The sequence below is a fragment of the Acomys minous genome (assembly GCF_964271855.1).
Source record: "Acomys minous genome assembly, chromosome: 18".
NCBI lineage: Eukaryota > Metazoa > Chordata > Mammalia > Rodentia > Muridae > Acomys > Acomys minous.
In genome coordinates this window covers 60,909,754-60,936,148 of record NC_140501.1, presented here as the reverse complement: position 1 = coordinate 60,936,148, position 26,395 = coordinate 60,909,754, and the positions used below count along the sequence as shown (strand labels likewise).

The following is a 26,395-nucleotide window of genomic DNA, read 5'->3' as shown; positions in this document are numbered from 1 at the left end:
GTCTCATACCATGACCCAATACTTACACAGAATCTACATAGCTAATGAACTTGGTTATTTAGATTACTACATTCCATTATAAATGCTTGTTTTACACTGACTTTCACATGAATACTAACATGATAGACTCATACTTACTCATGAGAACTAGAAATGTGCCATGACACCCGAACCAAGTCAGTGTTCTAGTAAGTCCATCACTAATAAAGCATAAGGTAAAGAAAAATTACAAAAGCTTTAAAGAAATAACAATCCTGGGGTCTTATTTTTTCTGTATAAAAAGAAGCAATATTACTATTTGCTTATTTTATCTTTGAGATAATATAATTACATTTCTCCCTTCCCTTTGCTCCCCCTCAAATCCTCCCCCCCCCCCCCCGGGTTCTCTGAAGGAAAGAGCAGACAGGACAAATGTTTTAAGTGTACTGTCAGTGATCCTTAGGGCCAGGATATCACGAGAAGTTCATCCTCAAGACATAAGGGCTAGCTGCAAAACCAAGAGCAAACAAAACCCAACAACAGACTCATGTACTTGTAGTTCTGACTTGTTCCCTTCGATTCTTGATCAGCTGAGCTATGGGGTGTCTTGAGGTCTGCTTCAGCTGATGCAAGTCTGTCTCAAGCAAGCAAGGTGGCATATGCCTATGACCCCCAGCTCTAGAGAGGCTAACACAAGACCATGAACCTGTCTTAGGAACCATGGACAAGAAACCATGCAAGAAAGTGAATGCTGAAGTTGTCTATATACAAACATCAGGAATGGACAGGATTAGTGCACTCAGCTACAGACATCCAGACACACAGACACACTCACTCAAATCACATTGGGTAGCAGGCCCAGAGCTTCCTAGCCACACAAAGCTCTCCACAATGGCTTTGATTTTCTGAAGTGGTAAGCAAAATTAGTGATAAACAGTCCACATTCCATCTGCCTGTTTACTCTTTGGCTACTACCTGGGTCAGGCTGTGTGCACACAGGGATGGAAAGAAGTGGATTCTCACTATTACGTCTGTAGTGATTATAACTGCCCCAAATTTCTAGTTTTGTGCTATTCTGAATTCAAGTAGTTCTTTTAGATATAATTCCTAGACAAATATTCAATCTCTACAAAGTTCCCTTAAGTGGGGACCTGGGAAGATAAAAGGCAGAATGATACTGAGACACTACTACCTTTTAAGCTTCTGTAAATTTTTATTTTGCTGCAATTATTTTTAATCTTTATTATATAACCATTGCAAATAAAAAATCATACATTGAAATTAATCAATCTCAAAGACTTAACAATATATGTTCAAATGCCACAAATATCTATTGGGTCACAGCCTTCACTATCAGGATGATGCAGTTCATTTATTACTAATGCACCTTTGAATGGATCATCCCAAATGTTTTCTTATTTGTTTTAACAAACTGCAGTTTACACTGAAAAACTATATGAATGCTAGAGTCCAGTACACTAAACAGCTGCAGGGAGGCCAGTGAGGCAGGAAAAATAAAAAGCACATGGCTGCCAAGGCTTGGGCCAGCCAAGGATACCGCAGCCAACCACTGCCCCTATGCACATACGAATGAGACCATGTACACACAGAACATGCTGATCAAAACGCAGGAAGATGAGAAGTATAGCTTAAAAGCATTTAATGTAAATCTTTTATGAGAAAAATATCTTCTAACAAATTCAGCTTGAATTATCTCTGGAAGATTCACTGACTTGGCAGACCTCATACTCTACTGTGTTGTATAAAGTCAGCATTATTGTCTGACTCACTAGACATCCAAAGTACTTTGCAGAATGTAGGCTATAGACAAATACCAGGGCTTTGTTTATATAAACTGCAAATGATTAGAGCTATGAGTGAAAACAGAACATCTTTTGGAAAAGTGCAAGTAGACAGAGTTCTACATTGTCATGAATACTGCTACACGTCAAATAAAACTAAATCACAAGGCACACATGCTTTCATCTTCCCAGTAATGTCAACACACACTTTTTAGGAGCTCACTATTAGTTCATTCTTTGTCATAATGAGGCACCAGGAAAAGAATCTATGGTGAGCAAAAATTCAGTGTGCTGACACACATGGATTTCAGGAAATTAAGAAAAATGTGACTGAAATTATATCCTAGGATTAAACCAACTGCTTACAGAAATAGTAGGTATCACAAGGCAAACTCTTTAACTTTAAGCACTGTACCTTGCACATAAATCTCACTGTCAAGATTGCTGCCTAAAGTCCATGTAAGCACCAGGTTCCCTTCAGGGCGAAAGGAGCTGATCAGCATTGGAGGAAGTTGGAAGCCCAGGTGTTATTGGCTCTCCTTTCTATGCACCTGGGTTTTGTGTTTTACTAGCATTTTAAAGAATCCAGGAAATAAAATCTGGGGCCATTGAATCTATATGCTAGTTTTCTTCAACCTAACCCAACCCAACCCATCCCAAACAAAACAAAACAGCACAATACTTAAAGCAAAAGGTCATTTAAAAAATTAACAAATTCACGAGCTCAGTAAGTAAAAGTTCTTAACTGCTTTCAACTTACCAAAAAACCAAAACCCAAAAGTAAACAGCCATGTTAAAATTTAGGATTTTAAACTTGCCTTAAAGGACTTTCCAGGCAGTGAAACTGTATCTAAAACCCCAGGGTAATCCAGGCGGAAGCAGTGTCCTCTTCCAGGGAGGACAATGCAGGGTGTGTGCTCCAGTGAAATCCTGAGCCACCTCAGATGGTGGGGCTGCCAGGCTCAGGCCTCTAACCGCATGACTCTGAGGGTCACCCCTACTACAGCTTTTGGTCTTGTGGGGCAGTAAGGTTCAGATAAAGGGGTGTCAGCTTCTGGTTTGTACAAAGGCCTCCTATGGTCCCAAACTGGTGTTGTCAGGGCTGGGCAAAGCCAAGGAAAGAGAAGACCTTCCTACCTCAAGCCCCCATCACTCTGCCCAGCGAAGGCCCAATGTCAGCCTTTCCTCCCAGGTCCTGTCCAGGGAAGGACGAGCATCATCAAGTTAAGACTTTGTTGGCAGAAGAACATACTGTATTTGTAGCCAGATTAACTTCGACCCTAGGAACTATGAAGCTAAATTGGCAGGCATCCCCAAAAAGAGAACGGGTGAAACTGAAAGGCACACTCCACTGGGCACAACCCCACCTTGAGCAGAGAGAGACCTTCCAAGCACATTTAGGCCCAGGCTGTGCTCCCAGCTCAGTCAGCCACCTCCCACATCTGTTACTGCTCCGCTACTGTACAACAAATGCTACTAGCACTGTGTGCTCTTCAACTGGTCTTTTAATGCAGAGATAAAAAGTACTTAGATCAAGATGGAGAGGATCAGGAAATACAGTCACATTACTTGGAAAATGACATGGTTGGCTAGAATGTGTGTTTAAAATCTAAGAGGGCCTATGCCAAGCTCTGTAAGAAAAACCAAGGTAAGGGCAACAGGAAACAAGGAGAACCATGTTCTGAAAGAAAGCGGGAAAGATTATGAAGGCAGTGAGGCAACGGGCTGTTACAAGAGCACAGGAAAGATGCAGCAATACTTGCAAACGGATCTGGCCAAGGTAAATAACAACTGAGAAAAAAAAGACTGCTGTTAGACAGGAAAACATCTTTTCTCACTGCCCCGTATATGTCCATCCTACGTTTCAGTAATTTTACTTCTCAGGGGAGACGGATCAATTCTAGTATTTTAAAATAGGCTCTCTCATATATGATAGCCTTATTGCTGGACTCAACCTTTTAAAACTTGTTTGAACACACACACACACACACACACATACACACACCTACCTACAGTACAGGGTTAGACAGAATTAGCTCTACGGTGATTCATAAAACGGGCAGCAGTATGGCTCTTCACTCAAAACTGTTTGCTGCCAACTTACAACCTGAACTAAATCTGCAGAACCTGCATTGCAGAGGGAAACTGTCTCTCAAGAGCTGGCCTCTGGCCTCCATGACAATATGTCCTTCTCAAGCCCCATAAATCAAACCAAGCCAGAAACAAACAAACCAGAGCCGTACTGTCCCTGTACTGTGATGAGGAGAAGTGAAGGCAGCAGCAGCAGGTGTAGGCTTGTGCCCCACACCTGCACACCACTCATCTTGTATCAGCACTGAACTTAATTAACCTGGGAGACTGGAGTTTTTTTCTGTTCTTCAACCTGTTTGTTAGAAACAACTATTCCAGAAGGAATGGAACAAACACTACTAATCTTACCCTTTATCTGAAGGAGATTTTCTAAGGTGCCTCTACAAATGGACTCTGTTGGCCAGTGTATACAGTTACATATAAATAACGAGGGCTCTACTGCAAAGCAGCTGCCTGAGGAGCCAGCTCCATGGGAAGGAGGAGGGAGGGGAGAGTGCGGGGCTGAGATCAAAGGGCTGCTCAGAGCCCGCTGGAGGCTCCGTTACCCTAAACCTAGGGAGACTGTTCAGAGACTGCTAGGTGGAAGCCAGTGAGTGGGGTGAAATTCCTTCCATTACCCCCATGGTTGCTCCGAAAACCTGCATCTAAGACTAAATATGTGGGAAAAGAGGAACAGAAAAAAAAATGCTGGGATGTGGCTGGCTAACTGAACATGTGAGAACCATCCACCTGGTTCTAGTTATATAGAAAATGCTCCATGGATTTCAAGGATTACTTGTAATGCAGTAAAAAATGTGACAAAGGAATTAAGAGCAGTGAGTGATGGGAACTGGATAAAAGGGATCTTTGAAAGCTGATGACTTCTGTTAAAACATTTCACTCATTTATTGCCTTTAAAGCAACAGGTGCTTCACCCTTCTGTCTCTACTTTTTATCCATGAAGTGACAAATTACAAAAAGTAAGTTCTCTGTTCTTTGTTGAACATTCTTTGGTCTCTGCATTTCTCAAGAATAAAGTGGGAACAGAAAGGGCCTTTCTTACAGTATTACAGCTTTCAGAATGTCCAATACACATATTTTGCATTAGACAAAATATAGTAAGAAAGACTGATTCATTTGGGGCCTTTATTTTGGAATTGGTAATAATCTGGATGAAATAAAACGGCTTTGCCTCTGAACATTCTGTGCTGTGACTGAATGTCTTCTCTTAAAGGGAACTTTACGATTGGAAATTTTCACTCATTACAAATTTTCTACTTTGTTCCGGATGAAGGAGATTTTATTGTATATGAAACAAAATACTCCAGACTAAATTAGAAATCTTCACTGCATGAGCTATGTCTCATGGTAAATTCTACAGAATGACAGAGCTTTAGCCAAGGAGACAAAAGCTATTCTCAGAAAACCTGGGCCCTGGGAAGCTTCCCTGGCGTTTCAGTGCTGGTTAGCTAGTGGTGGTCTTCTGAAGCGAGGAGAGTGAGGTGGTTGGTCTCAGACAAACACAGGAAGAGGAAATGGCATGTGTGTGTATGTTATACTTTATATCTAGAGGTCTAATAACACACCCCACCAAATGGACTTCTGTCTAGGGAAGAAAGGTGCTGATAAAAAAAGAAACACGTTTTCTTTTATTGGTTTTTTTCTCCCTCCAAAACAGACACTTTGCACAACAGTCACTTTCCCTTCTCCACTACTGCCTTCTAAGAGCCACCTTGTACATTTTATGATCTAAAAAAAGTTTAACTTAGAACTCAAGTGATCACACACACACACACACACACCTTAAGTTAAAATATCAACATCCCCTATTACCAGTGTTCCTCATTCCAATTTAGTTGAATAATATTTTTCCTAAGAAATAGTTGAGTTACTTTAGCTTATTCTCTCAATAGAAGGTAAATACTACTGTGTGAACCTTTTCTACAATTACTTCATGTTAACCTATTTAACAAACAGTATGTATCTCCTGTGGCAAAGCATCAAGCAGGGATAAAAAAGGGCCTTTGCTTCTAAATGGAGGGGATTATCGACAGTGGTGTTGGGATAGACGTAGGAAAGAAGTGGGCAGCATTTAGCCAGTGTGCATGCTCCATAAGAATAACATTTATGCTCCCATCATTATTTTTTTGCAGGTCATAAATAATAGTATTTTGGTTTTCTATTTTTTAACAACAAGATATGCACCAGATTAGTATCTTTACAGATTCTGTAATTAAATATATGCATAAAACTAGTAACAGGTGTGGGATCAGGACACTCATGTGGGGTGGGAGCCCTGCTCCCTAGCCAGCTGAAGAGATGCTGAGCAGGTAAAAAGGAACAGATACTCTGATGTGAGGAAGCATGGGCATTTTATGCACAAAGCTCTGGGAAAGCAGAGCTTCAGGGAGGCTGGGAATGCTGTGGGGGCTGAGTCAGGAACAGAAGCTGCAGGCAGGGACCACAGCACTCAGGATAGTGTGTCCTGCAGGATGTGACACAGTATGGAACAAGGAAGGGCTGGATTACAGGCTTCCCTTCCTCCTCCCGCCCCTTCCTGGGGACAGCTGCATCTGTGGCCGTGGCATTTCATAGTTTGGGGTGTGGAAGGAGAGTGATTCATCATGAGATTATTTTGCCATGCTTCCCAATGCTCCCAAATTCTCAGTACTCCCTCACACCCCAAATCCTGACCCTTGGCAAGTGTCTGTTGGTTTTACTTTCAGCTTAAGAGGAAAAGAGTTAGGTGGCTTTTCAAAGTTCACTGCTGACTAGTGACAGTGATCTCTCAGTCCCCACACTTTCCATAAAACCCTGAACTTATTATTATTATTTTTAAAACCCTGAAATTATAAAAAATAAAACCCAAAACCAAAAAACAATCTGGCATGCATGCTGACTGTTATAAATGAGGACTTACCCAAAATAAAGCAGGAGCAGAAGCTCAAAAACACGTCCAGGAGACGGCAAGACTATGAACGCTTAAGTGCATTCAATCACAAGTATCACTAAAGCACACACGTGAACAAAAATAATGAAAACGAAGGGCAGAGTTACAATTTCTTATCAAAAACAAAAAGACATATTTTCATTAATAGTAGTGTTCTTTAATGAGTTGGGCTCTGTAGAAAACAAATCTATTAAACTGTCAGTCATAGTTGTGATTATTGCTGTCAGGAATGTTTTATAGATCTCAATTGCTGGGGTGTCCTTTGCTTTAACACTCACTCTGCTGCCTTTGATCAACTTCAGTGATCCTTTCCAGAAGACAAACTGACCATTTATTTGCTTCTGACTGTAATGAAACACTCCACAAAGCTGAGCACACAATACAGTCAGTTGTTCCTCCTCCTCCTCCTCCTCCTCCTCACTGGGTCACTTTTTTGCTAATAATTAATTTATCTCCTCCGAGAGTCCTTCCCGGAGGAGCCATCTGGGTTAGGTGTCCTCCTTGTGAGAACACTGTTCTCAGCGCTCCACTGCCCTATGCTGGAACTGTCTGCCCTCCTCTGGCTGCCTGTTTCTCTTCTACCGCACTGCCCAGTACACAGCTAACACTGTTAGTACTTTGAAGATATGTACCACAGACCAATGGATCTTTGTGGACTGGAACCACTTAAATTTAAGGTATGCTATTAAAAATAACTTTAAAAAAGCTGAGCCTTAGAACTAATATATAAAAATCTATTTTTAATGTATATACCTCAACATTAATAACGTATCAAATGTTTCAGATACCTTGGTGTATGCTCTGCCTCATGCAGTTTCACAGAAGAACAGAAATAAAAGCCCTGTGTATTACAAACACAGATTATGCATACTCTTATTGTAGTTTTTTAATGTCTTTATAGAGAGAAGAAAGGAAGCCATTGACAGGTGGTGGCTGTGTTTGACTATACCAGAGGGCACTGCCTTGGTTCTGTTCAGCACAGAAGCCATGCAGGGAATCTCTCAGAAACAGGACGCGCTGAACCTGGATTACACCAGCTGTCTCACACTCCTGTAATTCTCAATGAATGATCTGATGGATTTCAGGCCTTCTACCATGGTTGGTTTAGGTCTTAATGGATTTTGCTCCCTGCTTCATCTCTGAGTCCATCGACAGCCTGAAATACAGTATTTCTGAAACAGCTCTGCTATTAGAATATATCTGCAGAAAATGAGCAGATGACACAACAATCAGGCTACAGCACCAGCAAGGGCACCGAGACTAGGAACACAGTCACTAGCAACTCAAAGGTTACACGACACAGCCTATGATTGTGCAATACAAACAGCAAAACACAGGGCTTTATAGCACTATGGCAAATTAATTTCTTGTTCAAGCAAAGACTTCTCAGGATCTGCTGTGCATAAATGCAGTAAAATCATCTAAGACTTGGGATTTGTCAATACTCTCTTTCTACTTTTCCATCACTCTTTTTAACAGAGTTCATGATGATATATGCTTGCTTTTATTAATTTTGAAGATACTCTGATGATTTTTTTAAAAAGCCCTGTAATAGAATTTGGTGTAAAACTCCCAAAAGAATAAAACCTTTTTTTGGTCGTTAAGCAAAAAACAAAACAAAACAAAAACAAAAACAAACAAACAAATGCTAAGAAAGTGGACCAGCTTCCTTTAACAAGTGCTGTCAGTACTAGTACTCAGGCTTTCCTTTACAGTCTCGGCAGCTTTGATGACAGTGGAGTCAAATGGGGAAATGTGAGTTCTTTACCTTATCTAACAACAAGAAAGCAGTAGTGCAGAGCTGCAGGGAGGCTGGGTGGGCACAGGCACGCACACCTGCAAGTCTGGTACTTGGGATGCTGAGGCCACTAGTCAGTCATGAGTTCCAGACCAACCTGGGCTACAGTGAGGCCCTGTTTCAAACAGTTAAACCAAACTAACCCCAAACACCACTCCCCAACCCCCCCACGCCCACATTTCAGGCTGAAATGCCTGAAAATTTAAAATTATTTTTTTAAAAAGCTTTTTGTTTTTGTTTTTGTGAGACAGGGTTTCTCTGCGTAACAGCTCTGGCTGTCCTGGAATTCACTTTGTAGCTCAAGACTGGCCTCTCACTGGCAGAGATCTGCCTGCCTCTACCTTTGCCTCCACCTCCAGCACCTGGGGCTAAAAACCATATTATTTTTTTTCTACAGTTTATTTTTTTAATAACATGTATGTCTGTATATGGGGGGTATATGGAACCCAAATACAGATGCAGGACCCTAAAAATCTTATATAAGAAACAAAACTAATGGGGTGGAAGATGGCTCAGTGGTTAAGAGCTCTTATGGCTATTCCAGAGGTCCCATGTTTAGTTCCCAGCACCATGCTGGGCAGCTCAAAACTACCTGTATTTTTTCCAGCTCCACGGGATCTGGTCTCACAGGCACCGGAATGTTTGTGGTGCTCATAAACTCATGCAGGCAGGCAGGCAGGCAGGCAGGCAGACAGACAGACAGACAGACAGACACTTTTTTAAAAAAGGAAGTAAGCCCAAAGCTGAGCCAAGTGGTACACACCTTTAATCCTAGCACTTGGAAGGTGAGGTGGGCAGATCTCTGAGTTGGAAGCCAGACCAATCTACAAAGTGATAGCCAGGGAGATACGCGTCTGCTGTCTCAAAAACCATTATCACCAGCAGCAACAAGAAGAAGTAAAACCAAACACATACGTTGTTAAAAGCTTTAAAGGGTAGAATGCATCATCTTTTAAATTTTTCTCATTTATTTATTTTTTATACTTGTGTTTAAGTGACAGAGTGTGTTTACACACTGCTCCATAGCATGTGTGTGAAGGTCAAAGGTCAAATTGTGGGACTCGTGTTTTTCTTGCCACAGTACTGGTCTCAGGGTTTGAACTCTGGTGCTTCTCGCTGGCCCAATCTTTTTCTTTAAAATGTACTCATGATAACAAGAGAATAACGCCAGGCTCGGAGAGAGAGTGGAACAGACTTTGCAGCTCTGAGTAGACAGAGCCTGAAGCTGAGAAATAGCTCAGGCACCAGATTTTTCCCAAACACAAGCTGCTAGGTCCTCGCTAGTGAAGCAGCAAAGAGTAACTCTCAAGTTTTGAAAACTTGGGTGGATTATGGAACTTTGTTTAAAATTAGTTTCCAAATATTTATAGGCTATTGTTTGAATACTGCCTTAATTTAAATTTTTGTAGCTGGGCGGTGGTGGCACACATCTTTAATCCCAGCACTTGGGAGGCTGAGGTAGGCGGATCTTATGAGTTTGAAGCAAGCCTGGTCTACAGGACAGCTTCACAGAGAAACCCTGTCTCAAAAAACCAAACCAAACCAAACCAAACCAAACCAAACCAAACCAAACCAAACCATTTTTTGTGGGTAAGATTTTCTGTAAGAAATTATATATGTTCATCATATATACTTTGTTAGTAGACCCATTAGGCTGTGAGAACTGAATCACCCAACTCACAGCCTATAGAGGGAACAGAATAATCTTCAAGATTCCTTGTCTAATGAACAACAGACAAAGGTGTCTGTTTCCACTGATAGTAAAGTGGGGTTCATGGAACACATTGTGAAGAAAATAAAAAGGCAAAAGAGAAGCACTTACTGGTAAGGGACAAGAAGAAGGGGAGGAGAGAGAGAGAGAGAGAGAGAGAGAGAGAGAGAGAGAGAGAGAGAGAGAGAGAGAGAGAGAGAGAGAGATCTATTCAAACCAGAGCACAATCTTGATGCAGTCTCACATGAACATCTACATAACCCTGAATTGCTTTCATGCTGTTGTTTCCTTGGCATTATAACAAAGCCACTGTGGATGCCTTCCTCACTGCTCTACACACAAGCAGATGTCAGAATAAGCACAATAAATACAGATTTACATATTTCAATAAGAAGAGGAAATAGAAGTATTTTTTTAAAAGTAAAAACCCAAAATCTCCAGGTCTTAATATATTTCAAGGAATTTCTGAAATTATAATATCATTTTAGTGTTTCAAGAAGTAACTGTCATGGCTGTAACATAATGTACCTAGTTACTGCTAATGGTCAAATGATACACGAAGCCCTAATTTAAAGAAAAAGCTGGTGTGATAAATATGCAAGTTTTGATCATTGTCTTTCTAGAACATACAATACTGATTGTTCTTGTCATCTGCCCCACGTTGTTGATTTTATGTGTGAGACTGTCTCCTGGAACAGGCAGCTATGCGCTGAGCTGCGGGTGCTAAGGCTAAGCGCAGGACCTCGGGAAAAGCAGCCGTCTCTCCAGCCTCCTGACTGTTCTCTCTTGATCCTAGTGGTTTGTGGTGCAATTCCAGTATTTCTTTCTTATTTTTGCTGGTTGCACTAAACTATCTTTTACACTTCACACATACGAGTGAGAACTACAGAAGGGTTAAGCAAGCCTCTCCACACAGCTAACCATCTGATGATCAGACGAGCCTTCAGGCACTCAGCTGCTTCCTGAATCCCCCTGGCAGCTCGGCAGTCACAGCTCTACCTATGGGGCATCCACTAAGCCACAAAGCAGTGCTGCTACACTACCAAGTAGCGGTACCCTGAGCAGACTTCAAGCCTGAAGCAGTTCCTAGCATCCTATAAACTCCTGGCTGTGGGTTTAAACATGACAGAGATGCCTTCCTAGGGACCTGCTTTTGATTTAAACTGGTTTCTTAATTGGGTGATTATAACTAAATGAAACTGAAAAAGATTTTGTTTTAAAAAACACAAGGATATGATTTAATCTCTTGACATTCCTACTACACACACAAGACACAGGAAGCAACCCATGTACATCTTGTACATAACTCCAGGGCACAGCCGAGCAAGCCCTTTAAGTTTTGCCTGGCATACCTAGAACATTTTTGACATATGACTGTTCTTTCCACTTAAGTCTCATGTTATCTAGCTTAAAAGGTAATTTTCCTGTTACGGATACATAGCAGCTGAGGAACTGAGGATGAAGATACCTGGGCTCTTCAGGTATGACATTCCTAGCATAGGACAGACGGACATGTGGATAAAGGTAAGATTGGACAAGACCTTATTTATAGTAATCACAACTTTTACTCCACCACAGCAGCCAGCTGAGAAAACGCTTTAGGAGCAGGGGACTGAAGCTTAAAGGAAAGGCCACTAATTCTGAACTAAGTATATGCTTTTTTGTTCTTTCTTTGGGTTTGACAGGGTTTCAAGCCAGTTCCTGGTTGACCTGGAACTCACTTAGAGATCCACCTGCTTCTGCCTCCTGAGTTCTGGGATTGAAGGCACGCGTCACCATGCCCAGCTAAGTGTAGCCATTTTAGGTATAGTGCAAGCAGGGCTCGCTACCTATCTTCTTAGTCACTCATTAACTCACTTATCTATTTAACAAGTATTTATTGAACTGAATATCAATTACTGATCAGGGTCTCTCCTAAGTGTAAATGCTGACGGAAGGGAAGCAGTAATCTGGAAATGCTGCTGTGGTATGGCTACGAAGTATCCAGTCAAAAGGCTCCTGTGTCGTCAGCTGAGGAGCTTTGACAAGTGATTGGGTGACTACACTGATAGCAGACTAGGCTATGAGGAAGTGGAGCCTAGGCAGAGGAAGTAGATTACTGGAGGTGTGGCTTTAGCTTCTTGTTCCCTATCAAGTCCAGTCTGCCTCAACTAGTCCTGGGAGTAGGGTCTGACTTGGTATGTGGTCAGTCTACCAGGGGTCACATGATTAAAGAAAACTGACTCTCTCTTCCAGCAGCTATAAATTGCCAATAGCTGCTGGTTAGAGGTGGGATTTCCTGTCCACAGCCCCCTCTGGTTCCACCTTCCTGGCTGTGCTGGGATTTGTCCGGGTTGAGCTTGCATTGGTCTTGTGCATACTGCCACAACTGCTGTAAATTCATTTGTGCAACCACCCTACTGTTTCAGGAAAACACCCTTTTCTTGATAGTCATCATCTCTGGCTCTAACAATCTCTTGACGGCTCAATGAGAAGATCTCTTAGTCTCAGGGGAAGCGAGCGGTGTGACACACATGTCCAGCTTCACTGTTAGAACTTCACTGATGGTGGGAGAGATGGCTCAGTGGTTAAGAACTTCACTGTTTTGCAGGGCATAGTGTCTTGGAAAACCAAAAAAACAACAAAAAGAGAACTTCACTGTTTCTTTTCTTTCTTTCTATTTATTTATTTATTTATTTATTTAGTTTTTGGTTTTTCGAGACAGGGTCTCTCTGTGTAGCCTTGGCTGTCCTGGACTCACTTTGTAGACCAGGCTGGCCTCGAACTCACATTAATCCACCTGCCTCTGCCTCCCGAGTGCTGGGATTAAAGGTGTGCGCCACCAAAGCTAGCTGCTGCTTCTTAAAACAAAGCAAAACAAAAACAAAACAAAACAAAAAAGTGAAAATTGGAAAATTTTATTAACTTTATTAACTGAATGACAAAAGTACAACATAAAATTTTATGAAATGTGGCTTAAGTAATCAAAACATAAAAATGAAAAACCTAACATTTTTTTGCTCAACTTTGGGAGTGGAAAAAGGCTCTCTACCCTTGCTACACTCATTCACTATTTTACTGAAGTAGTAATCATAGCAATATGGCAAGAAAAGTAAGTTAAAGGTATGATCAAAACAGGAAAAAAAAGAAAATATCTCTATTATAAACAATATAAAAATTTATAGACATATTCTAGCACAACTAAATGAATTTTGTACCATTGCAATATGCAACTTTATTATACAAAATTATTTGTTTCTGCCTACTAAAATAACAATAAAAAAGAAATCAAGAGAGTTTAATTTCATTCCTGGCAATACTAACCAGAATAAAATTCTTTGTACAATGACCAGTCAAGGGTATCTGAAAATCAGAAATGCTCTGATATGTACGTGTTACAATAAATCATTAGGCGTCTCTTGGGTTCTCCCCCAGGACCCAGGGCCTAATAGCCACAGATTCTTGGTCCTTTTCAGTGCCAGGTATGGGTTTCATATCATGGATTGGGTCTTAGACCCAATCAGAAAGTGGTGGATATTCCCATAAGCCTTGTACCACTATTGCACAGTGGGCATATCTTGTCAGGTCAGTTGGGAGTGTGAATTTAAAGGGAAAATCATGTTATCACACTGCCCTAGACCAGCAGGTCACTGTTCAGTGACAGGTTCCTGGGGATGGACCAGCTGATGAGAAATAAAGACAGGACAGTTGGGATGAGGAGGTCTTATACAAGCTATGGTTTATGCCAAGCATGTGTATTGAGAAGTACAGCATATTTAAATAGTTTCCAGGGGAAGAGTGGGACAAAACTCAATAGAAAGCTATCCTACAATGGGATGAAGTCAGCAGGAAGCTAGTCAAGCAATACTGCACAAAGGGAACACAGGATATCTCAAGTGCACCACAGACCAAGTGCTCAGCAACTTTGGGACTAATTACTCTAGCACTTAAAAAGGCATCAAGTTCCTAGAATTCAAAACTGCAGCTCCCCTAGGGCCCTGGTCCCAGGCCATTACTAGCCTTGCCAAACATGCTCCAGTTTTTGACAAGAGTTCCTTCTCCACAATTCAAGGCCTTAAATCCCAACATCAAACTTACTCTTGTCACACGTTTCCACCACTACAGTGTTCTGCCTCACTATGGGCTCATGGCAATTGAGTCAGATGACCAGAGTGAAAGTTGAAGGGCTAAGTCCAAGACTTAGCAGATCTTGAATTTTGGCTTTATTTTTTAGACATGGTCTTGCTATAATCCAGACTGACTTGGAATCTAAGATACTCTCAAGTCCTCTGCTTCCCTGGTATTAAAGACATGGGCTACCACAACAACTTGGGTTTATCTTTAGTCTTAAAAAAAAAAGATGTATGTATGTATGTATGTATGTATGTATGTATGTATGTATGTATGTATGTATGTATGTATACAGTGCTCTGTCTGCATGTGCAGGCCAGAAGAGGGCATCAAATTACATTACAGATGGTTGTGAGCCACCATGTGGTTGCTGGGAATTGAACTCAGGACCTCTGGAAGAGCATTCAGTGCTCTTTACCTCTGAGCCATCTCTCCAGCCCCTATCTTTAGTCTTTATGTTTGTTTGTTTTGTTTTATATCTCTTTATTTAGTCCTAGCTGTCCTGAACTTGCTATGCAGACCAGGCTGGCCTCTAAATCACAGGGCTCTTTTTGCCTTTGCCTCTCAAGTGCTGTTTTTGTTTTTTGTTTTTCATAATTCAATGAACTCAGACTCCGAACTCTATACCTGGGAGGTAATTTGCTTCCCTCTCCAATTATGAAGATATATTCCTCAATCTGTTAGCTAATAATGTAAAATTCAGATATTTATAATAAATGTCTAGAATAGAATCATCTAGATAAATTATGTGTAAATTAGACATGTCAACTAAATATCAGTGTGAGACAATGCCTAAAATATTCTGCCACATTTTCTTCCTGGATAAAAGTCTCAAATCCAAATTACAGACAACTTATTTAAAAAGTAAAATAAAGACTCAAGGTTTTAAGCCATTCTTGATAACTATTTAGAAAAACCACAACAGCATTTACTAGCCTTCCCACTACGTTCATTTCCCTAGCCCTACTAGACCACAGTGACAACTACAGCATCTTCTCTTGATTATCCTCAGCTTGTTCAACTTTGCTTTTCCCCAGGCACTGGGGCAATCTTTTCATCCAAGGGAAATCCTGTTTACACACACACACACACACACACACACACACACACACACACACACACACGAAAGGAAGTTGCACTGTGTAGTGCAGGTTGGCCTCCTTGAACTCAGAGATCTGCTTACCTCTGCTTCCCAATATCATGTTCTTTATTTTCTTTTAAGCATCTATTCTATACTCATGATTTCCTTGTCCCTAAGGGTGAAAAACCTGTCAACAATGAACACATCTTTTTTTTGAGATTATAATATGTTTATTGAAAATAAGTAAAAAATAAAAAATAGCAAGCCATTTAAAATACAAAATCGTAATTCATGCTAAAATAAATTTTATGATGAATAAATGTTAATCAATGAAAACAGATCATGTTGAGGGGACACAGTCCTATTCATTTGTCCATAAAGGCTTATGACTAGTTCATGAAAAGATCTTGCATACTTGTTGATTAAAAATTACTCAATTAAAACATAAGTAAATCAATATTTAGGCAATATATCGAACACTTATTGAAATACATACTGTTGATATGATATGCAAAAATGTTTCTGAGCTTAGTGACACAAACATTTAACCCACACTGGAGAGGCAGAGGCAGAGGCAGAGGCAGAGGCAGAGGCAGAGGCAGGAAGATCTCTTTATGAGTTTAAGGTCAGCCTGGTCTATGTAGTTCCACAATAGCCAGAACTATAGAGAGAGACTCTGTCCCAAAACAAACAACAAAAATATTTTATCTCTTTTTCAAACACATTTAAAAATAAGCAAAATATATTTCAAAGATTCTCAAGTGCTACTCTACATATGCATGTGTGTGGGGTCCTTGTAGTGAAATGAAGACATAGGCAATTAGGATGTGGAAAAATGAGTGAACAATGAACACATCTTAACTGGAGTGAGGAAATCATGAGTGTGTTCTCACATTCTTATGCAATGATAGGCCCCGTCTGCCACCTGGCCAAAACAAAAGGTTTTGTAAAGCACCACACAAAGCAACACATGCTCAAATGTATGTTGGGAGGTGTCCTTGAACAGGTGAAAATGTAAATATAGAGGATGTATGATACTCTAATTAAATTTATTTTACAAGTGATTTTTAAAAGATATTTGGCATTTGAATCAATAATATCAGTATGCTAGATCACACTGTAAAAACAGTTTGAGTTTCACAGTTAATAGTATAGTTACAGGGGCTGGGGAGATGGCTCAGAGTTAAGAGCATTGTCTACTCTTCCAGATGTCCTGAGTTCAATTCCTAGCAATCACACGGTGGTTTACAACCATCTATACCCTCTAATGCCCTCTTCTAGCATTCAGGTGTACATCTATCATATATATAAAAATAAATTAATAAAATAAAATTTAATTAAAAATAATATAGTTAGAGACACTAGACTCTTAGAAGAAAACAAAATGTTAACTACAACATGGACAGCACCTTCATGGAGAACCAATGGTCCATGATGCATGGCTAGCCCTACACAGGAGGAGGCCTTCCTGATGGATGGTCAGTGAGAGTAACTCATACCAACTGACACTGTGGGTGTCAACATTTTAAAACTAAGAAGCCAGGCAGGGATGGCGCACATCTGTAATTCCAGCACTCAGGAGGCAGAGGCAGGCAGATCTCTGAGTTCCAGGCCATGCCGGTCTGCAGAGCAAGTTCTAGGACAGCCAGGATTACACAGGATTACCTGTCTCAAAAACAAAATAAAACAAAACTAAACAAAAAATTAAGAGTAATCCAAGCTTCCTACTAATACTGCAGCCCATCTGGATGTCACTGAAATTCTCATCATAGTGAAAATGAGGTGACACTGAAAGGTATGTCTAAAAATATGGGTGACTATAGGGAACACAGATGTAAAAACACACTAATACAATATTTCTAAGGTATGTTGACATGTGGAGCAATTTTATTATGCCTACCAGATTTACAAAGGTCTACCTTAAAAGTGTTTGTTTGCAGGATGGAAGAAGTTAATAGCACAGATGAGCTCATAGCAACTGCTAAGTGTGCACAAGAGACATGCAAGCTTAAGCCAGACCAAATCCTAGCACAGAGGGGAAAGGTATGGAAGGAGCTATTGGCATCTGGTTGCTGCTGGAAAAGGGAGTCTCTTCTTATTGTTTGTTTGATTGTTTTTTAGATAAAGGCTCTTTACATAGCCCTGCCTACGCTGGAACTATGTAGACCAGCTTATCCAAGAACTGAGTCTGCCTGTCTCTGCCTCTGCCTCCCGTGTGTCACCATGCCTGGCCACAGTCAGTTTTCTGTAATGGTGTGACACCTGGTCTATCAACTATACTCTAGTGTAGGCCCCACAGCTCAGCCATTGCTCTTTTAGCTGGTATGGCAGCTGCGGCCACCTGCACAAGATCCTCATAAGACTGGGTCTGTTGAGTTCTCTCACAGGAATGGAAGACCATCAGACTCTGCCCTGGGACTCCCGCCATTCCCTCCCACCTAAACCCAAGCTCAGCTATGTGTGATTCTGTCCTAGCTGTACTTGGCCTTGGGAAATACTACAGTATGTACAGGAGGTAGGAAGTTAACTGAAGTAGGAGACTCCATCTGTGCAGCTTTTGGGAGGCTGGCACCCACGCCAAGGTAGGACTTTTCAGCGATGCAGCTGTTTTGCCACCACCCATGCTCCTGCAAATGAGCAAAACAAACTTCCTAGTTCAGTAGGCCAGCCTGGATGGAACACTCCCTTTGGGTGGTCAGCACTCTATCTGAGGTGAGCAGGCACTAGCGCACATCTTTCCAGAAGTTCACATATTAAATCCTTGGTTATAAGTAGTCAACCCAGGGTTTCCTTGTCCCCTGAAACCTGGTGGAATGTCTTCACTTTACACCAGTTATCTGTGTATTATTTCTCAGCTCCTCAGACACTCTTCTTGGGTCTGCTCCATGACACTGGGGCTGCAGTTTGTGAATTCTCCTTTGCCAGCTGGAGCTACGTTAGCCTGTCCACAGAGGACAGTAGACTGATACTGCAAGACACCAGAAATAGAAAGGCATTTGTTCCTATGTCCCAGCCTGTCTTATTTATTCAGAGATGGAGCTCCAAGGCCCATATCAAAGGTCAGGGTCACTTCCGACAGGCAGGCACAATGACTTTGGCTGCACCATCAGGGAAACAGCCCTCGCACCTGGGCATTTCCTAAGAGGTCTACTGAGCAGCCGCCATGGCAGTTCCAGAGGGACCTTACTTGCACACAACCCAGCACATAGTGATTACGAAATGCTGTAAAGCGGAATGACTGTGTGGACCAGATTCAGTCCTGTCACCCGTCCAGAACTGGCAGGCTCCTATGGGTAGGCTTCTTACTAGTAGGCGGCTTTATATTGCTGTGGTGTCTATTCACAGCTGCTTCTAAAGGGCTGATTTCACTTTATGTGTCCCAACACTTCCTTCCTTCCATGTCTACTCTTCCTTGCCTAGGGGCAGGTACCTATTTTTTTGTCTCTGTTATTTTTCTGGTTTTTTTTTCTCCTAAGAAAAATTTGAGAGCATTCTAAAGATAGACATTATTCTATAACCTTCAGCTGAGATGAGCAGTATCACACAAATACACGCACATGCATTTAACAACAGCAACAAAAACCATTTATTTACTGACTCATATTGTGTGTGCGCACATCCACATGTCTGTGGAGGTCATAGAATAACTTGCAGGAATTGGTTGTCTCCTTCCACTGTGTAGGTCTCAGGGGTTGAACTTAGGTTGTCAGGCGTGGTAAGTACTCTTTTACCCATAGAGCCACTTTGCCAGGCCCCAGCACTTAACCACTATATAACACCAAAATATACTATTCAGTTGGCTTCTGCCATATGCTAGGGCTTTTACCAGTAGAAGCCTCTCAATTTAACTGGAGTGAAATCATTGATTTTACATGAAGTCTAAAATTGATATTTACTATATTAAATGTATAGCAAAAGACAAAATCTCTTATGAAGACACACATAAATGCTAAAAATATTAAAATCTCAATTCATATGGATAGGCAAAGGAGATGAATTTTACACTTTTGAAAAATTTAGTTATTATTAGAATAAAGTCCTTATCAATTTATTTACTCATTCTGTTAAGTATTTATCGCATATATATGCTAGCCATAATATATCCATGGAACCCAGAAGAAAAGGGTGCAGTCTCTTTACTTTTTCTACTGGGAACACGGTATGAATGTCTCGGGAGTTCCAAGAGTGGATCTGGTTTGTGTGGGACAATGGGAGCTGCTCTATGCTGCTGGCTAGCCTCTCTATAATGGTAGCTGCTGGCTAGCCTCTCTATAAATGGTAGCTGTTGGCTAGCCTCTCTATAATGGTAGCTGTTGGCTAGTCTCTCTATAATGGTAGCTGCTGGCTAGTCTCTCTATAATGGTAGCTGTTGGCTAGTCTCTCTATAATGGTAGCTGCTGGCTAGCCTCTCTATAATGGTAGCTGTTGGCTAGTCTCTCTATAATGGTAGCTGCTGGCTAGTCTCTCTATAATGGTAGCTGTTGGCTAGTCTCTCTATAATGGTAGCTGCTGGCTAGCCTCTCTATAATGGTAGCTGCTGGCTAGCCTCTCTATAAATGGTAGCCAAAATCAACCCACGTTATCAAGCAGTGCAGGCCAGTTCATTCCATCACTGTTCTACGCACCCACACGCAGAGAGGAAACAAATGGCCGTTCCGCTAGAATCAATATAAGCTTATAAAATAATCCCATAGGTGAGAAACAAACTTAATTAGTCGAGCAGAAGTTTGTAAGGATTATAAATACAAGTACAACTAAACCTACTAAGGGGAATAAAATACCAATACATTTATATAATGAAGTATGTGGACTAACACCTCATATTTACTTAGGGTAGAGAAATACCCATTATAATATAGAGCTATTAAATAGACTGAATATCCACTGTTGGGCCAAATGATTTACTATTTATATAGCAGAAGACAAAGTTTTCATTAAAAAGCAAACAAAATAAATCTGAAGTGATGCCAGGAAACTTCTAGTATCCAATATTCTATATAACTTGACAAAATTTAGAAGCAGCTCACTTACTGATGAACCCTAAGGCAAGCTCTACCACAGACTTGTGGCAGGAGGCAGCACTGTGTTACCATGTTGTACGCATTATGTTCTGAGACAATGCAGTCACCTTTACATAAGACCAGTGCAGTTCAGATTTTGCGAGGCCTATCTTGCAAACCAGTTCCCCATTAAGGTGCCACCATTTCCCACTTACACTCCACCCCCCCACCCCCCAGAGCCAATTAAATAGTATATAGCTTGGTAAGATTGTGGGTATAACAGGAATTGCAAAATGATACTTTGAGATGCTGGAACAATTATATAGGAAAGTAACATTCTCTTTATGATAGAGTAGATGCTGTAAAATACTAGTGTTGGGCTTCTTAAACTTTTCCAGTCCTGATCCATTTTTCACTGAAGTTTTTTTAAAAAATAAGACCCTAAGTATAGAGGTATATAAAACAGGTATACAAACCATTTACTGATAATAAATTATCAAGCTATCTTACAACAACAACTTTTTTATATACATATATTTTTACCATTTATTAAAGAGAAAAGTAAAATTTTAGGTAGGGATTGGAAGATGACTCAGCTGTTAAAAGTAACTTGTGGCAAGCAAGAGAACCACAGTTCAGGTCCCCAGAGGCCATGCAAATGCCAGGTCAGTTGGGTGTGACAGCCTACCTGTAATTCCAGCTAGGAAGGCAGCCACTGGCTTCTCAGAGTAAGCTGGCTAGCAAGACCAGCCAGAATCTGCAAGCTCTAGGTTTGAGTGAGAGACCCTGCCTCAAAGAATAAGGTGGAGGATTGACTTAGGAAGATTTCTGCCATCACCTCAGACCTCCACATGCATCCACACAGATGTATACACACAAGCACACACATACACATGAAAAAAGAAAAAGAAAAGGAATTTAAAACAATGGGCTGCCAGATGGCTCGGTGGGTAAAGGAGTTTACAGCTTAGACTGAAGACCCAACTTCTGCTCACTAAGACCTACATGGTGAAGGAGAGACCAGACTCCATTCCAACAGTTAAGTTACCCTCTGACAGCCACACACTCTGAGCAGTTGAGCCCACACATATAAACACAAATCAATGCAATAAATATTTAAAAAGTACTTAAAAAGACAAATGTGCTCCTTAAGTCCTGGCTCGAGATCTGATCCTAAAGGATGAGGCACATGTCAATGTTTTTTAGAGTTGACTGGTACTTTGCTTCCCTGGTTAGCAAAGCAAACAGACAATATACATAAAGACGCCTAAGTACTTAGGGACAATTCAGAAATTGCTGGAAATTATGTCCTAATCCCAGCAAAATTTCATGTAATGACTTTTTAAAATCAGTAACTTAAAAATTTCACATCAAATATTTAAACACAATACAGCCAAAGATGTAGTAGTACTTTGATATACACTGAGAAATGAGGGTAAAAACATTGTCTCTTTCTGCTAAACGGATGTTTCTGTAAGAGCAAGAAACTTTGTATGTACAGTAAAAACAATTCATAACACACACTAGTCTGGAATCTGAGCCAAAATGCTCAGACAGTGGCTGTGTGTTTAGAGCAAGGGTCCAGTGAAGCGGCATGCTGTAGCAGCAGCGAGCACTGCTGCAAACACAGGGATTCACTGCCTGTTTTATGTTTGATTCTTTTGTCCTTAGAAAACTTTTAGTCTTGCCCTTCCCTTTTTCTTGTTTTAAACAATCCCATATCTGGTTATGGCCCCACATGAAAGCCTGTATGAGGGTGCCACCCACAGTTAAGCAGATGGTCTAGTGTGTGATACTTGCACTGCTAATTAGACAAATTTAAATCACAGGCCGAAACACAGTAGCCTCTTTTACCTAAGACACTTTCTGTGGGGGTTGGTGTCCACGAGACTAGAACTCCTGGAAAGGCTTCCTGCGGTCCTTAAATACAAAGTCCTGCCACATGGCTTAGGTGACTTAATGGCATTCCAGGTCACTGCACACACCCTTCTCACAGTTCACTCTTTTGCTGAGTCAAACTTGTGTGTAGATCTCTGAGCAGCTATTCCAACACCTGTACTCCTTCTCTGCCAAATGAATTCCCAAGCAGCCCCAGGATGACCATTTAAAAAAAAAAATCACACCCAGGAATGTGCTGGATGCTCTTCAACGACCCTCCAACACCTACAACATTGCATTAAAATTGCCCTCTGCTGTCAGATGTTAAAAGTAAGGTGTCTTTCTAACCCACTCCTTACACTGCCTTGGTACACAGGATTTCAATAATTATAAAGTAAACAAAGATGGGTCTCAACCTGTCTGTTGCTTCATGACCTGGACATCTATAGTTAATTCCTGTTGACCCTGCATAAGCCACAAGCTGTTGCTCACAACAGAAAACAGAAAAGAGGCTGGGTGTGGTGGTGCACGCCGTTAAACCCAGCACTTTGGAGGCAGAGGCAGGTGGATTGCTGTGAGTTCGAGGCCAGCCTGGTCTACAAAGTGAATCCAGGACAGCCAAGGCTACACAGAGAAACCCTGTCTAGAAAACAAACAACCCCCCCCCAAACAAAAACAAAAAAAGAAACAGAAAAGAGTATTACCCTTCATTTCTTCATTCTTACTAGAAAAATCATTTAGTGTGAGAAATGAAAATGAAGGCTATTCTCATTATTACACTAGATCCATATGTGATAGAGTAAAACAAATATAAAACTGTATGCACACATGTGTCCCAGATGGCGGAGGACTAATAGGTCCCTTTTAAGGAAAACACATCCAAATCACTGCCTTAGAGAGGGATTTTCAAGCCACAGCTACACTGACTGCACCAGTTTTCAGCCACTGTTGAGAAGGAACGCCCACTGTGGGAGTGAAGGCATAAAACCCTGGTTTTCAATTAGTACAAGGAGCAGATCAAGCTGACCTGTGCCAACAGATCTTGTAAATCAGTTGATAAAACTCTGTGATTCTTTAGTTAGGTGGAAGGTTACAAAGTCAGAGAATGAGGGGGCTAAGAGTTAGGGAAAAAATGCAAAATACTACATCAGTGTGAACTGTCGGGTGAAGTTAGTATTTTAAAGTGAAAACAGGCTAGGAGGGAGCCAGAAAACAAACAAAAACCAGAGAAAACCTTAAAATTTGGAGGAAGTGAAGTGAAATAAACTTACAAATTGTTGAGGGCTTGTGGGTGGGAACTAAAATTTGGTTCCTAAACAGTGAGAGAAACCCTGGCTGGAAGTCTTCTGCCTTAATAACAAGGTCATGGAATGTGACTACAGTGGCTCTAAATTACAGCGCTTTAAAATGTGGAAGGCTAAAAAAAAATAAAAATTAAAAAAAAAAAATAAATAAAATGTGGAGGGCTGGGGGATGTAGTTTAGTAGTAGAGCACTTGCCTTGTGCAAGGGAAACTTTAAAAAAAAACAACTAAAAAAAAAAGAATGTATTATTCAAGGCACTAGTGGTTTCGGAAGCTAAAGTAAAAATCATGTGTGAGAATAACCTAAGGTTCTGAACAGGGTGGAACTGAATATGCAAGCAGAACACAACCAATAATGAAAAGTAAAATTGTCTAGCATAAGATTAACAAAAGACGTGGGGGCTGGAGAGATGGCTCAGTGGCTAAAAGCGCTTGCTTCTCTTACAGAGGGGTCCAGATTCAGTTCCCAGCGCTCATGGGGCTCACAACCACCTGTATAACTCGGGTTCCAGGGGCCCAACACCTTCTTTTGGCAACCGGGCACCAGGGTTGCATGCAGTGCACACACATGCACACAGGCCAAAACTCATACATATAAAATAAAAAGAAATCTTAGAAAAAAGTTAACCAGAAGTTCTTTAACATCGCTAATCAGATGTGAGGATGGAGTCTTTGCCTGCACACACTATGTTACATTTTAATAACATTTACCAACTTTTAATCTGTAAGCTATGCTTTTCTTTGGTTGCATTTTAATGTTTAAGTTTTTCATTTGAACTAGATAACAGAAACTAACAAGTAAGGAAAATAAAATCCTACTTTTAAGTCCAAGAAAACCAAAACCACCAACAAAAACGCTGAAATGTCTCTCCTCTCTCTCCCCATAAATCTTAGGTAGGACTTTCAAACGTCCCAATGTTTTATCTTGAAGTCGGGTACTTACTTAACATCTGCACCCCAACAGCCCAGGCTTTAGGAAAACTTGTTTTGCTGAGTAGGCAGTGTCCGCTAAAACACTAAGTAGTTTAGACTCACGTAACTGATAAAATCTGCAACTACCAACTGTTTAATTTTTATAGTTGATATTTTCCTGACTGGAAAACGTCGCGAAGTAGGACGATTCCGGTTGTTTCTCATACAAAGGGGCGATCAGGGGGACCTTTAGCGATAAAATGTTGACAGAGGTACCTCCTGATGAGGCTGGGGACGGATGCCCAGCACGGGATCTCAAGGCCCTTTCTCCGCTAGGTGGGCAGAGGCGTGTCCCGAGCCACGCCCACACGCACCCCCAGCGGGGGACCTCCCTCTCCCCCGCCGCCCTTGGTCTTCCAGGCACGCGCCTCCGGTCTGGGGGTCTCCAGTGGCCCCCGCCCCTCCGCCTGCCTCCCCGGGGCGCCTTGGGGCGGAGCCGTACCTGCGCCAACACCGTAAGGCTGCCCTCGCGCGCAGCCGCCTTCACGCGGCCGTGATGCCACGCCGCTCCGGCTCCTGCCAGGGCCACGCCGGCCACAGCCGCTGCCAGAGGGCCGCGACCCGGTCCCGCTCGTCGGCGGGCCGCGAGCCCCCCGCGCCACAGCCTTCCGCCCCAGGCCGCCAGCCGAGCGCTTCGCCCCGCGGCCGCCGCCATCTTTGCGGAAGCTCCCGAGCGCCGCGCTCCACCCCCACCTTCTGCTGCCCGAGAACTCACGAGCGTGTCCAGGTTCTCGCGAGAGCTCAGAGGTCTCTACCCATGCTCTCCGCGTGCGTTGCTAGGTGTGGCTGCCTCCTCGACCGTTCGAGACCTTTTAGAGGTGACCCTCAGTTTGGATGACAGGTTCCAAGGCAAAGACCCAGAGTTAGATAGAAAACTGCCCAAACAAGTCAGAGCCACCACCATAGTCCCAAGAAGGGAGCTGGAGGGATGGCTCAGAGGTTAAGAGCGCTTACTGCCCTTCCAGAGGACCACAGTTTAACTCCGGACACTTAAAGCCACAAGTATCTCCGGCTCCAGGGGACCCAGCGCCCTTCTCTGGCCTCTAACACGCCCCGCCCCCAAATAAAATAAAAATAAATAAATAAAAAAGAAAGAGTAATAGGTTCTGGGTGAAAGGCTGTGACCACGTATATATATATCAGACAAGTTAGATTAAGAAAAGGGACTAAGGGTGTTTGATGATAAATGCGGTGTCGTGATATTTCACTTGTCAGACTTAAAGATAGCACCTTTGGCCTCGGGAAGGCAGGTGTCAGTGTGAAGTGGGCACTTTTAGAACTGGAGAGGGAAACGCTTCTAACAATAAGCGGTAAAGGGTGATAATTATAATCACTGTGGGCATGATCGCAACAGTAGAATTCTACCCTGAAAGAAGCTGGGGTACGGGGCTGAGAAGTTCTGCATCTTAAACAACACAATATTTGCCCTAAATGCCACATGCCTGGCTATACTGAGTTGCTGAGCCAGAAAGTTGGTTCAGTAGGTAAAGTAGTTGCAAGTCAGGGAGGAGACTCCCATAAGTTGTTTTCTGACCTTCGTGTCCATGCAGTGAGTTCCAGAACACCCATGGCTACATAGTGAAATCCTGTGTCGAAGGGGGGGGGGGAGGAACTTAGGAGTATGTGTACTTACTCACCATTGCAGATTCTACTTTGCGGAAAGTAAACATTAAATCTTATTTCTTTTTAAAAATTTTCTTATTTATTTTTTAAGACTTATTTTTATTTATGAATAATGCAT

General features: G+C 41.8%; 1 protein-coding gene across 1 annotated transcript in view; it reads right to left on the bottom strand.

The window, feature by feature from the left end:
• The window catches only part of MICU2 (mitochondrial calcium uptake 2), a 76,503-nt gene extending 51,156 nt beyond the window's left edge, over positions 1–25,347 (bottom strand). The window contains exon 1 of the mRNA XM_084767227.1: positions 25,097–25,347. Coding sequence (XP_084623353.1) covers positions 25,097–25,309 — 213 coding nt within the window. The 5' untranslated portion in view covers positions 25,310–25,347. The remainder of the gene's footprint in view (positions 1–25,096) is intronic.
• Between the last annotated feature and the right edge of the window lie 1,048 nt (positions 25,348–26,395).